The sequence below is a fragment of the Rhinoraja longicauda genome, chromosome 30, assembly GCF_053455715.1.
Source record: "Rhinoraja longicauda isolate Sanriku21f chromosome 30, sRhiLon1.1, whole genome shotgun sequence".
Lineage (NCBI taxonomy): Eukaryota > Metazoa > Chordata > Chondrichthyes > Rajiformes > Arhynchobatidae > Rhinoraja > Rhinoraja longicauda.
In genome coordinates this window covers 17,965,119-17,980,733 of record NC_135982.1, presented here as the reverse complement: position 1 = coordinate 17,980,733, position 15,615 = coordinate 17,965,119, and the positions used below count along the sequence as shown (strand labels likewise).

General features: G+C 44.3%; 1 protein-coding gene across 3 annotated transcripts in view; it reads right to left on the bottom strand.

Moving 5' to 3' along the window:
- Positions 1–8,710: 8,710 nt before the first annotated feature.
- LOC144608147 (endothelin-converting enzyme 1-like) overlaps positions 8,711–15,615 on the bottom strand; it is a 173,840-nt gene continuing 166,935 nt past the window's right edge. For all 3 annotated transcript variants that reach the window (XM_078425563.1, XM_078425564.1, XM_078425562.1), the window contains one exon: positions 8,711–13,989. In XM_078425563.1, coding sequence (XP_078281689.1) covers positions 13,813–13,989 — 177 coding nt within the window. In that variant the 3' untranslated portion in view covers positions 8,711–13,812. The remainder of the gene's footprint in view (positions 13,990–15,615) is intronic.

The following is a 15,615-nucleotide window of genomic DNA, read 5'->3' as shown; positions in this document are numbered from 1 at the left end:
TCAGTCCGAAGAAGGGTCTCGACCCGAAACATCACCCATTCCTTCTCTCCTGAGATGCTGCCTGACCTGCTGAGTTACTCCAGCATTTTGGGAAATAAATACCTTCGATTTGTACCAGCATCTGCAGTTATTTTCTTACACTGGTCCGCCATTCGATCATAGCTGATCCATTTTCCTCTCTTAGCACCATTCTCCTGCCTTCACTCTGTAACCTTTGACGCCCTTACTAATCAAGAAACTATGCCTTAAAAATGTCCGGACTTGGCCTCCACAGCAGCCTGTGGCAGTAGATTCCACAGATTCACCACCTCCTAGCTGAATAAATTCCTCTTTCCTGTTACGTTACCCTGACATCAAGGCAGCATTTGAACAATTTGATCAATGAACATCGAGGGGCAATACTCCCATAGCTTGTCATTATTGAATTAGGGTTCGGGTTAGGGATACCCTGCACAAAGAAAGAGAGTTGCAATTGTCAAACCCTGCCATCGCAGCCCCGGGACAATACTGGAGGAGGTCCGAGGGCCAACCATCTTTAAGGTTTCAAGGTCAGTTTATTGTCACATGTACCAATTAAGGTACAGTGAAATTTGAGTTAGCATACAGCCATACTAAGTGAGAAGCAACAAGACACACAACCACATAAAAGTTAACATAAACATCCATCACAGGATTCCACATTCCTCACTGTGATGGAAGGCAATAAAGTTCAAACTTCTTCCTCTTGTTCTCTCGCGGTCGGAGCAGTCAAACCACCCGCAGTCGGGGCGATCAAAGGCCCCGCAGCTGACGATCGAAGCCCCCGTCGGGGTGATCGAAACTCCCGCGTCGGGGCGGTTGAAACTCTCTCCGCGGCATGGAGCTTCCGAGTCGGCCTCTCCTTACCAGAGACCACGGGCTTCACGATGTTAAAGTCCACAGGCCCCGTGGCTGGAGTTTCGATCCCCGGCAAAGGGATCGCAAGCTCCGCGATATTAAAGTCCCGCAGACTCCCGCGGCTTGGAGCACCCGTCTCCAGGAAAGGCCGCCACTCCACGATGTTAGGACGCAGTGGGGGCAGAGTTACGATACGGAACAAAATCACATCTCCTTCGAGGTAAGAGATTGAAAAAAAAGTTTCCTCCACACCCGCCCCCCCCCCACCCCCCACATAAAACAAACCAAGGAACACAAAAATATACTTTTTTAACACATACTAAAAATAAGAAAAAGAAGAAAGGACAGTCAGAATGTTGGCGAGGCAGCCACGAGCTGCTTTATCAATGACCTTCATCCCATCGTAAGATCAGGAGTGAGAATATTCACAGATGAGTGGTTAATCTTTAATTCCATTCATGACTCTTCACAAAACTAAGTCACCCACGCCGCATGCAACAAAGCTGAGCCAACATTCAGGCATTCGCTGATAAATGGTAAATATTACAGCAACTCATTAAAACTGGCGTGTCATTCACGCCCTTGGCCTTCGCGATCTCCTGGTTGCCAAATGTTTTAACTCCCCTTCCCATTCCCATACTGAACTTTCTCAGCTGTCAGAGTGAGGCCACTATTAGGGGAAAAGCCCCTTATATTTTGCCTGAAGGTAGACACAAAAAGCTGGAGTAACTCAGCGGGATAGGCAGCATCTCTGGTGAGAAGGAACGGGTGACGTTTTGGGTCGAGACCCTTCTCCAGGTTTTTGTGTCCTCCAGAGATGCTGCCTGTCCCGCTGAGTTACTGCAGCTTTTTATGTCTATCTTCGGTTTAAACCAGCATCTGCAGTTCCTTCCTACACATATTTTGCCTGGGCAGCTTGCAACCCAGCAGTATGGACGTTGATTTCTCTAATTTCAAGTAACCCCTGCATTCCTCTCTTCCCTCCCCCCTCCCTTGTCATCCTATTAATTCCACAGTTCACATTCCTGTATCCCTTCATTATCACCTCTTCCCCAGCCAACAATGGGCCATTGTGGGCTCCACCCTTCCTTGATCATCTGCTGCCAGCCTTGATTTGTTCTGGCCTTTTCCTACCTCCAGTTTCCCTCCCCCACCCTCTACTTTAAGTCTGGAGAAGGGTTCCAACCCGAAAGGTCACCCATCCTTTTTCTCCAGAGATGCTGCCTCACCCACTGAGTTACTCCGAAGGTATCACAAAATGCTGGAGTAACTCAGCGGGTCAGGCAGCATCTCAAGAGAGAAGGAATGGGTGACGTTTTGGGTCAAGACCCTTCGTCAGACTGAATTTACTCCAGCACTTTTTGTCTACTTTTGATATAAACCAGCATCTCCAGTTCCTTCCCACACATTGTCTTTCACACATGATGTCTGCAACAACCTGACCCTCGACTGGATATTGCCAGGCCTCTGCTCACATGGACAGTCATTAGTTGGATGGCTTCATCTATTTGTGCTACGGTTTCCTCAGCTTATTATTCAGTGATAACCGATGATCAGACAAGGATAGGGTGGCACAGTGGTAGAGATGTTACCTCACAGCACGGGCGATCCATGTTCAAACCACACCATGTGTACTTCAGTGTTAAATTTGCACATTCTCCATGTGTTTGCATGGGTTTGGGTTTCCTCCAGACGCTCGTTTCCCCTCAGATCTCAAAGGCGTCGGGGTTGGTAGGTTAATACGGATCGTGAACAATATCATTATTTCAAGCTCTTTAAAAAATCGCTGCCGTTTCATAAATATATATAAGGTTGTCTGATTATTGTGAACAAAGGATGACTTTGCAAAGAAACATGTGACTGGGATCACAGTGAGTGCAATTCATAATACATAACATTAGTGATTAAAATAGTAAATACAGGCTGAGATATCAATGAATCATCGGAGAATTTTCATTTAGTGTATTAGCTCTCAATGAACTTTTCATGTAAGGTTCTGAGAACAGATAAATTATGAGGTCTCGCTTCTAAACTAATCTTTGAAGTTGGTATATTGCTTTATAAAGGAGGACGTTTTCATATCATATCATATCATATATATACAGCCGGAAACAGGCCTTTTCGGCCCACCAAGTCCGCGCCGCCCTGCGATCCCCGTACATTAACACTATCCTACACACACTAGGGACAATTTTTTTAACATTTACCCAGCCAATTAACCTACATACCTGGTTGCTCTCCCGAGATGTGAAGTTATTTTCTTATACTACTGGTTGCTCTCCCGAGATGCTGCCTGACCTGCTGAGTTACTCCAGCATTTTGTGAATAAATCGATTTGTACCAGCATCTGCAGTTATTTTCTTATACTACTGGTTGCTCTCCAGAGATGCTGCCTGACCTGCTGAGTTACTCCAGCATTTTGTGAATAAATCGATTTGTACCAGCATCTGCAGTTATTTTCTTATACTACTGGTTGCTCTCCCGAGATGCTGCCTGACCTGCTGAGTTACTCCAACATTTTGTGAATAAATCGATTTGTACCAGCATCTGCAGTTATTTTCTTATACGACTGGTTGCTCTCCCAAGATGCTGCCTGACCTGCTGAGTTACTCCAGCATTTTGTGAATAAATCGATTTGTACCAGCATCTGCAGTTATTTTCTTATACTACTGGTTGCTCTCCCGAGATGCTGCCTGACCTGCTGAGTTACTCCAGCATTTTGTGAATAAATCGATTTGTACCAGCATCTGCAGTTATTTTCTTAACCTACATAGCTGTACGTCTTTGGAGTGTGGGAGGAAACCGAAGATCTCGGAGAAAACCCACGCAGGTCACGGGGAGAACGTACAAACTCCTTACAGTGCAGCACCCGTAGTCAGGATCGAACCTGAGTCTCCGGCGCTGCATTCGCTGTAAAGCAGCAACTCTACCGCTGCCCTACTACAGAAGTAGTTTGACAACTGGAAAGAGGGGGAAACCTAAACTGCCTATTTGCAGGGGGAAGACTTGCAGACTCCACAATCATCTTACCACACACCTCAGCACCTGGAGCTCCAGTGCATGGCTGAGACCCAGGAGAAAGATCAATGGCTCCATACAACACTGGGTGTCCAGCCAGTATGCCAGTGGAACAGAGGGTGGCACAGTGACGCAGTGGTAGAGACGCTACTCTACAGCGCCAGAGACCCAGGTTCGATGCCGACTATGGAATATGTACGTTCTTCCTGTGATCGCGTGGGTTTTCTCTGAGTGCTCCCACAGCCCAAAGTCTTGTGGGTTTGTAGGTTAATTGCCGTCCGTAAATTGTCCCTAGTGTGTGTAGGATAGAAGTAGTATACGGGCGATTGTTGGTCGGCACGGACTCCGTGGGCCTGTTTCCACGCTGTATCTCTAAAACTAAAACTAAAAACCAACCATTCATGATGTGAACATTGTCACCCGTAGTCGGAAACAGTCTTGATCTAGGTCATCCTTCCAGGTCATTCCTAGTCTCTTCCATTGTGAAGGAGCCTTCACTCAACACTGTTGGACAGTGCACTGGAGAACAAGGACAGGCAAAGTCATGAATGACATGTAATGAGAGGATCATTAATCATGATTGGCATATCTTGTACAGTTTTGGCATAAGCAGGTTTTGAAATGTTGAACCTCTTTCCCTTTGCTGATGAAGGGTCTTCGATCTGAAACTTTAACTCTGTTTCTCTTTCCACAGATGCTGCCTGACCAACTGAGGGTTTCCGGCAATGTCTGCACATATTGTTTGAGATGTTGACTTGTTTGGGTCTTCCACACATGAATTGTGGTTGAGGAGGAGCTGAGATAAGACCATAACATCATAAGATAAAGGAGCAGAATTAGGTCTATTGAGTCTACTCCGCCATTCATCATGGCCGATGTAGTTTTCCCTCTCAATCCCCATCTCCTGCCTTCTCCCCTTGTGAGTTGATCAGCAACGAGCAAAAAACATGGAAAGCCTTTTATATTATTTTTACTTATTGATGGAATTGGTGGTTAAAAGCTGCGTTATTTGCTCGAGTAAGACACTGGGGGATTACCTTCTTGGCTACTGCAATCCTCATGATAAAACGATACAGGAAGGAAAAGTAGAATGAGAGGGTAGATCAGCTAGAAGCAGAAAAACAGATGTTCAGACATTCTATAGAAATGTAAAAAATAAAGGATTAGCAAATGTCAGTGTGGCTCTTGCCGACTGAGACAGGAGAAAATTTATCGTGGAGAAAGGAAATGGAGGAAAATTAAACCATCTACATGTATGGAAAATAACACAAAAATTACTTTTCAGGAAATAAGTTGTAGAGAAAAAGTGGCGTCGATTTCACTTATGAATGGCAAACGTCTCTGCTCTGAGATCATGTCTCTTCCTTTGGAATCCCTCACCTTAAGGTCCAATGCAGCTGATTCCCAAAGATTACCATTTGCAATGCATGCCACGTAGATTAGGTTAGCATCTGCAGTGGATAATATGTAGAGATTATTTTGGCAACCATCGTGCACAATAAGAATATGATACATTACTAAATTTCTGCAGGTAACAACCAATATTAATGTGGCCTGCATGCATTAGTAAAGCTTCCCCATCAGTAAACCCCATTGATGTCTGCACTATCATCTTATATCATTCCAAAAATAATTCTCCTTCAAATATGCTAAATGTTCGCCCATGCAAATTTCTTATGTGGGAGCCAAAAGAGAGGACTGTAAATAGGGAAAGATCAACCTATCCCATCCATTGAATAAAAAAGCCTCGTAAACTTGCATGGTCCAAGGTAGCGAAACAAAAAGGTCTTTACAACTGAACTCGACACCCTTGACGAGTGACTGGTCAAAGTTTCTGCTCTTGATTGTTGACCACCAGCTCTTGCTGCGGACAAGAGCTTCGGGAGAACATAAAATGAAGTGTTGGAACTGCAGATGCTGGTTTACACCGAAGACAGACACAAAATGCTGGAGTAACTCAGCGGGACAGGCAGCAACTCTGGAGATAAAGAATGGGTGACCTTTCGGGTCAAGACCTAAAAGAAGTGTGTTGAGCCGTGCCGAAGGTATCCCTTCAACCACAGCCTTTGGACAAGTTAATTGATTACATTGGTCTCAATGGAGGGGTTTGAAATTGGGAAAGGGAAGAAGTGAGGCAGGAAATTAAAAGATAAACAGAAGAACACATTCCTATAGTTAGATTCAGGAACATTGTCTTGCAAATTTCAGATGTGTTAACGCCCTACTGGGGATATGGGACAATTGGGAGCCAAACCAAGGTTTATCGTTTGCAATGGAGCGATTCATTCAAATTCCTATCAGGCGGTCAGTGGAGAATGAGCGTCTTCAGTTCAACCACATAAGTAAAGTAAACCCACGTTTCACTAGTGTGACAACAGTAGGTGGGAAGGGAACATGAAGACTATCACGCCCAATTGCAAACTCTTACCTGGGAGTTATTTCAGAACCTACCTGTGGAGTGGTGCAAATTTCTCTAAGTCCCATCAACGCCCATCCAGATAATAAATATATAACCATGACGGATGGCATTCATTTCAAGCTTGTTCCTTGATTTATGGGATGAACTGTGACCTGATGTTATAAACCCTGCCAGTCAAAGTATTCAGGAAAGTCGAGCAGAGCCAGATACAGATCAAGAATTTGGGAGAAGGAATAAACCCCTCTACTGTTGAAAATCAGACCCAAGATGGTGTATGGACAAACAACACAGTGATTTTATTTGTGTATTTGAGGGAATTCCAGAAGATAAATTTAGTAGGTCTTTCTTATAAGAAGCATTACCTAGTGATATTTCAAAGGTTCCAAGGTCTTTTATTGTCATGTGTACCAATTAAGGTATAGTGATATTCGATTTACCAAACATGCCATACTAAATGAAAAGCCCAAGCATCTTTTAGGTTTCAAGGTCAGTTTATTGTCACATGTACCAATTAAGGTACAGTGAAATTTGAGTTACCACACAGCCATACAAAGTGAAAAGCAACAAGACACAACTACATAAAAGTTAACAGAAACATCCACCACAGCGGATTCCCCACATTCTTCACTGTGATGGAAGGCAATAAAGTCTAATCTTCTTCCCTCTTTATTCACCCGCGGTCGGGGCAGTCGAACCATCCGCAGTCGAGGCAATCGAAGCTCCTGAAGCCGGCAGTCGAAGCTCCTGCGTCGGGGCGGTCGAAGGTCCTGCAGCTTGGCGCTCCTGAAGTCGGTCCCTAAACAGGGACCACGGGCTCCACGATGTCAAAGTCCGCAGGCTCCCTCGGTTGGAGCTCCAAGATCAATCCCCGCCAGGGACCGTCAGCTACACGATATTAAGTCCTGCAGGCTCCCAAGGTTGGAGCTCCCAAAGACGGTCCCCAGCAGAGGCCGCCAACTCCACGATGTTAGGCTGCAGTGCGGACGGAGATACGATATGAAAAAAAATTGCATCTCGTCGAGATAAGAGAATTTATAAAAGTTTCCCCCAACTCCCCTCCCACCCTCCACATAAAACAAGCTAAAGAACACTAAAGCATACATTGAACACATACTAAAAAAAAACAAAGAAGGAAAAGGTCGAGACAGACTGTAGGTGAGACAGCCATTATGGGCGCCACCCGGTGGTTCTAAGAGAAAGACTATTCATTATATATCAGAAAAAAACATGCAGCTAGAATTCAACAGTATTTGTTCTTCATATTCAGTTTACAAGATAGAGTCATGGTCATACAGCGTGGAAACAGGCCCTTCGGTCCAACTTACCCATACCGACTAACATGTCCCATCTACACTAGTCCCACTTGCCTAACGTTACAACATGAAATGGAAAACTTATAGTCTTTAAAATACATGTGATGAAGAGAGATGGTTGGAGACAGTGGTGCCTAGCCAGAATTATGGAGAATGAGGTCAAGAAGGCAAAAACTGCAGAAGCAATCCTGACAGGAATTCCTTTAACACCGTGTGGGAAAATATTGGGGGAATTTCCGAGAGCTGGCTCAAATCATGAGGGAAAGTTTCTGAGGTAGCATTAAGGGTTTGGTGCGATGATACGTTCTGTCCCTTTTGGAGCTAACATCAGACTGGATCCCTCCAGAAAGCTGGTGGAATCAGGGTTGAGGACAAGAACTGGAGACACGAGTTGTCTACCTCGGTTAACACCCAGCCCAAACTGGCCCCATCTAGCATGTCTCTTACTTAGATCACCAAAGGCAAAGAGGTGGAGGTCTTGCTTTGCCTGTGGTGGCTCCAACAGGTTGAAGTGGTACCTCTGACCATCCAAGATATCATTGCCTAGAGGTGGCCATGTCCTGAAGCTAGATTCCCTCAAAAGGCAGGCTATTCCTGCAAGGATGCACCCACCATTTGCATCTTTATAAACCGACTAGACCAAGTGGACCCGTTGGGCCCAAACCTCTCCTTCATTGGTGCAGCACCCTCCCTTCCCCTCCTCCCCTCCCTCTTCCCCTCCCCCCACCGCTCCATCCCCTCAACTCCTCCTTATCCTCCCTCCTCCCCCCTCCCTCCACCCCCCCTAGGAGATAGGTTTAAATTTTAAAATGTGAATAACTTAAAAAATATAACACCAATTTCAATGAAACTTCTTCCATTAGCACCAAAGGGACAACGGTGAGTAAGGTGGGCCTAAAATTGTTGCGCTATCGTGTACCGTTTTGGCTGCAGTTCAGGAACAAACAAACAAACAAATGTGTTTTAGTGTATAGATGTAAATTATGCAAAAAGCAGAAAAATATTGAAAAATACCTCTCCTCAAACAGCTGATGCTAAATTATCAGTCGCTGACTTGTGAAATCACCAGACAAATACATTGGTTAATGTTTGAACTATAATTAAAACATTTCTGTCTGTACAACAAAAGCTTACGTAGAAGCTACTAAAATTGCAACAGACAGGACACCTCGTTAACACATCTCTGTACACAACTGCACTCACCCAAAATAAAATCTGTCAACTTTGCAAGAAAATATGTTTACATACATAAAATATATTTATGCAAATATTTTCTCTTTACAAGCCAATATTACAGAAATTTTTAAATCAGAGACAGTGATTTATTTCAAACAGGAGGCACATTTTCAGATTGACGAGAGAAAAATACATAATCACCTCGTTGAGTCATTGTTGATGTGAATCTTCTCTCTCCTTTGGATAATGAGGGTGTCCCTCCCCAAATCTGACTCACAGTAAGCAGTAGAACAATAGGTAAGCAATCAAACAGAAATACCATACACCCGGAAATTCACCCTTGAGTAAAGGGGAAGCTTTAAATGTTGATCGCACTTCCCTTTCAATGGCATCAAGCCAATTTATTTGCAGTTCTTTAATAACTTATGATTGTTCGCGAGCAAGTTTTGCTCCTTTTGTTTCATTCACAAGGTTACTTCAGCAATGTTATTTGACCTGAATTAAAATTTCTATCCAGTAGTTAGCAGTTCAGTATATTACCTCCTGTTCTAAATATTGTTATATTTCTGGTTATTTCGCCGTTTGCTCAATTTCCAGAAATCCGTTGCTGCCAATAAATCTGAATTTCAGCATTGTTACTTGCACATGGTTGCTATCTGTGGTGGGAGTGGGGCTGGACAGTGGCTGGGAGCAGAGACCCCAGCCCAAGCACTGGAAAGCTATCAGAAACAGTTACCCTGACCCAAGCCTAGGTGCTGCGATACTGCCACCAGTGGACAAGTATCCACAGCAGTAGCAATGACCAAGTAGGTACTTACCTCAAATGAAAAAGCATAACTGAAGGATTGGAAATATAGACGTTGATTCTTGATGTTTGCATGTAATTTTTTGAAAGCCTTGAGGCATCAGTGCTCAATATTGCAGTTAACTGGTGGGATTGATTGGGTGTTAGAATTAACATTGTACGAAAAATTACTCAAATTATAAAATCACCTCTAGGCAATGATATCTTTGCAGAATTGCAAAGATCAGTGATCGATAAACAACCATGAGCAACAGATGAGCAACCACTAGGATTTACTCAGCTATTCTACATTGTAAATTGTTCCCTCCACACAAAACTCAATATAAGAGAGGAGAAAAAAACAGCAGGCAGCTGGAGTAACTCAGCAGGTCGGGGATATGGTCAGTCAACGTTTTGGGTCAAGACACCTCATCTAAGTCCAGTCCCTCTCAGTTTCTCCAGCCACTTACAATTTTTGCTTAGATTCCAGCATCTACAGACTCTTGTGCCTCCACAGGAGAGTAGGACCTCTAGTTATAAGGGAGGGGATTCTACAAAGATCAAAGACTCGTGGGAGAATTGTGTGATCCTGATGGTGTTCTGTAGATGCTAAATTGTGATTGCTACACCACCAAAATAATCCCGATGACAACATAATATCAGCTTCAGTTCATTCACGCATTCAATCTTATAACATTTCCCCCATGTTTCACAGTACACAAAAACTAAAGGAAAGATAATTTATCTGCTACAGTGGACTCTATGTGACCGACTCCCGACCATGTTAATCCAGCGCAGAAGACATCCAGTGCACGAGATATCGCACTGTGACTCAGTGACAATGCAATCGGGGTTTGGTTCCATCCAGCAGCTGATGAAGTTAAAGTTTGGAGAAAGGAGAATTGAAAACAGCAGTAATCATCGTGGCTCAGTCAGCCAAACACAAACAGGATATATCCAACCCATGTACTAATGACACACATAAAATGACACAAAGTGCTGGAGTAACTCAAGGGGTCGGGCAGCATCTCTGGAGAACATGAGCAGGTGGCATTTCGGTTCTGAACACTTCTTCAGGCAGATTGTATTGGGAAGCTGAAAAAGAAAGGTGGGGGCAGGACAAAGTTTGGCAAATGATGGGTGAATACAGAGGAGGGAGGGGTCGATTTGCAGATGGCTTGACAAAGGTCAGAGGTGAAAAGACAAAAAGTGAGAGATAAGAATAGAAGTGTGAAATATGAAGCCAGAAGAAGGAATATAGGTGGGAGGGGACGGGGGAAGGGAAGGAGAAAGGGAGAAATGGTGCGCATCCAGGTGGGCACAAGGAAGAGAATGGGGGAAAAAGGGGGAAAGCTTGAGATGTTTATGGGTTAGCTACCTAAAATTGGAGAATTCAATGTTCATATGTTGGGTTGTAAGCTACCCAAGCGGAATATGAGGTGTTGTTCCTACAGTTTGTGTGTGGCCTCACTCTGGCCTTGGAGGAGGCCCAGGACAGAAAGGTCAGTGTGGGAATGGGAGGGGGAGTTAACGACTGGGCGAGATCTAAAGGTCCAGTGTTTGCCTCGTCACTCACCTCAGCACCCAGAGAACTGCAGTGGAAGCAAGTCGGTCGGTCTTCACCCTGAGGGGCCTACTTCAAAATGAGTGCAAATTACCAATGTGAGGCAGGCTTGTGTGATCAAGACCACCCACATATGGTGAACTGACCTCCTGAGAATCAAAGACTGACTGCACCCCCTATTCTGACTTAGTTGTTGAGCCTCTTGCAGCTGTGCTTTCTGCAGCCACACCTTGGCTGGTTTCCCAATTTCCCTCACAGCTGACTGCAGGGCCCCCTCCAGTCCTGCTCCTTTTACCGAGTCACCTTCCATTCTGTGCAGTCACCCTCCCAACCTCTTTCCCCTCATTGCGCTTTAGAGCTGCACCATTGTCTGGGCTTCCAGTGTTGCTCACTCTCCAGGCTTTAAAGTTCAATCAAATGACGATCAAAAGTTGTTGACAACTTAGAACTGCTGGATTAATCATTCAGATGATTGGCATTTTATATTTTCAAACATTCCAGCTGTGTGTGAACCAACAGAAGCCAGCAGTGTTCAGTTTAGTTTAGAGATACAGCGCGGAAACGGGCCCTTCAACCCACCGGCCAGCGATTCCTGCACACTAACACTATCCTGCACACACTCGGGATAATTTACAATTTTACCAAATTAGCCTACTATCCTGCACGTCTTTGGATTGTGGGAGGAAACCAGGTGGTTACAGGGAGGATGTATAGACAGCCCCCCCATAGTCAGGATCGAACCCGGGTCTCTGGCGTTGTAAGGCAGCAACTCTGCTGCTCTGCCACCGAGCCGGACCATGCCTCACTGGTCATCATGCACTGACTCACCCCCCAAAATAGACCTTCATTTACAAAATAAATAAGAGCAGGAGTAGGCCATCTGGTTCTTGAACCACATTGCCCTTCATGATCATGGCTGGTCTTCTATCTCAGTGCAATTGCCTGCAATTTTCCCATATTCCTTGATGTCCAGATATCTATTGATCTCCATTTTAAACCAACACAAGAAGTGGAAATCCATAGCCCATCAGCATAGAACATTTTAAAGATTCACCACCACCTGGGAGAAGAAATTCTTCCTCATCTTAGTCCTAAACAACTGACTTCCTATTCTGAAACAGTGTCTCCTGGTGATCGACTCCTCAACTGCTGAAACATTCTTCGTGCATTTACCCTGTTGAATCTTTAAAGAATATTGCTGTTGGATATCTTCTCATTCTTCTAACCTCCAGTGAATACTGTCCCAGCCTAGTCAATCTCTGCTCTAATGCCCAAATCCCGGGAACTAGTTAAATGAATCTTCCTGCAGTGAGCTCAACCTCCCTGTTCAACAAAAGGACGCACACTCAGACATGCTGGGCCAAGGGCAATTTGCGGAAGTAAATGAGGCCGGAACTAGTGACATCTTCGGTTTAAGGGTTGGATGAGATAACAGAGATAGCGAAGGACAGATTTATGTCTTAAAAGCATTTGATCACCAGGGTAGGCAATTAAAGGGCATCATTAAAGATTAAAGAGGCAACAACTCATTCTCCATTGGTTCAGTCACATTTAAAAGGAATGCTTTCCACTGAAGCACGCTATTATTGTTGAACAATGCAATTAAGACAGCGCGATCAAAAGTAAGCTCAATGGTTTTGCAGTAATAGATGCTTAAAATTATGAAGATATGTAGATTTAGGCACTGATTAGTGACACAAGTGAATGGGCTTTGGAGAGGTTAGGGATACATATGTAAATGGCAGTTCTGAAAGAAATCTGCCTTACATTGCTGGAACCAATTTAAAAGCATGAACTTTAATAAGGCTAAGGCACAATTGCTCTCCACAATCACATCACTCTCCCAACTCTCCCTCCCCCATGGTTTTGGAGTTTCAGTTGATCCATAGTTTCTATGGGACAATGGGTGGGAAGAGGAGGTAAGCCAGCTGATTAGTTAAATTATCCAAGTTAGTTAAGAGGCTAATTAGTTGCCTCACTTCATCTGCCAGCAAATGCACCACAGATAAAGAACTTGGACAATTCAATGGGCCAAAAGCAGTGAGAAGGAAAGGAGACGGATGAAGCCGTGTGTCCAAACCAATTCATGACTTCTCTGATCAATAACATTTCAGTGTACTTAGACCAAGACTATAGAGACGAACAGCCAGCAATTAAAAACCTGTGCGGTGGACTTCCTTGGGACTTTCCGACTTTGGCGGAAGACCAATGTGGATGGAGATCCCAGTGCAGTGACCGCCCATCGGTGAAAGACGATCCCTATCTCTCATCCCGAGCAAATCCCCAAGGCCACTCCTTAACATTTGAAAATATTCAACTTACTAAGTAAAAATAACTAACAAAGTGTAAATGTTCTGAAGCAAAAGGGCAACTATAGTTTTGGAGGACAGCATCTTGACTTTGTAACCACGTCATCAAATGTCACCTTGGTTTTGGTTGTGTGCTCTTCCCACAGATTCCAGTGTTACCGGTGAAACCAAGTTACAAATATTCACACTGTGAGATCCACAGGCTTTTCAGAAAAAGTACAGGCAAATAAATTTCCCTTTGTCACAAGGCGCAGAAGTGACCCGTTTAGTTGAGGTGGGACTTGACATTCAGTCCAGTCCCACCGCGCTGCTCCAGGAATCAGGGCTTTCAACTCTCCTGGTCTTTGCTTCATTCACCAGACCTCACATTTTTGCAGAGGGTTCATCAGGCTTTCTTCGGGGCAGTTGAAATGCTCGGCAAATTCAACAGAATTAGCCACAGTTCCAATCACCCTGTACATCGATGGACTGTGAGGGTCCGTGATGAGCCCCTCGTGGTCACTTTCCGGGGTCCGTATGGAGCACCAAACCTGAGGAGGCAAAAAGTTCATGTTCATAACTTCATAAGTGAATTATGCCATCAAGTCTACTCCGCCATTCAATCATGGCTGATCTATCTTTCCCTCATAACCCCATTCTCCTGCCTTCTCCCCATAACCCCTGACTCCCGTACTAATCAAGAATCTATCTGTCTCTGCCTTAAAAGTATTGTGTTTCCTTCATTACAGGAATGTCATTACTCTTGAAATCCTTAGTGGCTGTGCAGTAACTGAGCAGAACCAGATAGCTTCCACGTTACTATGCAGGTAGGTTCAAGATTAAATTTCAAAATTTCAAAAATATTTGCAAAAATCTGCAGGGCTGTGGAGAAACAGGTGATTGTGACTAATTGGATTGCCTCTCCAAGCAACCAGGATGAGTTCCACTGGCTGAAGGTTTCCTTCTGGGCTCTAAGACTAGAATTCTTACAATTTCTTTCACACTGGGATATGATGGCTTTGGAAAGGGCACAGAAGAGATTGATGTGACAAAGATGATGAGATAAAATGATGAGATAAAAGGAATTGCAGATGCTAGTTTTTAATTAAAGACACTAGGTGGTGGAGTAACTCAGCGGGTCAGGCAGCATTGCTGAAGAAAATGGACAGGTGACGTTTTGGGTTGACCTGAAACGTCATCTATCCATGTTCTCTAGAGATGCTGATTGGCCTGCGAAGTTACTCCAGCACTTTGTCAATTAAAAAAAAATCCAGGATGATATCTGGTTTAAAGGGTATTAGCTATAAGGAGAGATTGGAGAGACCTAGAGAAGGCAGACACAAAGAGCTGGAGTAACTCAGCGGGTCAGACGTCATCTCTGGAGAAAAGGAACAGGTGACGTTTTGGGTCGAGATCCTTCTTCAGATTGGATTGGTTTCTCTGGAACGCAGGAGATTGTGTGTGGGGGGTGGGGGTAGACGAGGAGGAGACCTGTTAGAAGTATCTATAATGATGAGTGGCATGGATAGGATAGACCGTTAGGACCTTTTTCTCAGAATAGAAATATCAAAGACTAGAGGGCATAGCTTTAAGGTGAGAGGGGTAAAGTTTAGAGGAGTGCGGGGAAAGTTTTTTTTTCACACAGAGTGGTGGGTGCCTGGAACGCCAGGGGTGGTGGTGGAGGCACATACAATGGCAGCATTTAAGAAGCTTTTAGGTCACTGCATGGATATATATGAAAGGAATTTAGGGGTATGGGTCATGTGCAGGCAGATGAGATTAGTTTGTCACTGTGGGCCACTGGACCTGTTCCTGTGTTGCATTGTTCTATGGGAAAGGAAGAAACAGCAGGAACTTGCATCATCTCCACGCACAAATGTTAGCAAGATTGAGATCCTCCTGAATGTGAGATGGAATGCGGCTGGTTCCAACCTCCCTGAATGCTGTGCTCTGAAGTTGGGCTCTCCAGCGAGCAGATTCCCACCACGTTTGACAAGGAATCCACCCCAACAATTGATGTCAGGTTAGACTGGCACAGGAACAATAACTCTCGGCGTTTGACCAGAAAGATGGCAAGGGGCAAATTTGGGGATTTAAAAAAAAGTTTTACGTATTGATTACTGCTACTTTTAAAAAAAAAGTCATAGATATTCAAAGCATATAAAACATTTTAATAT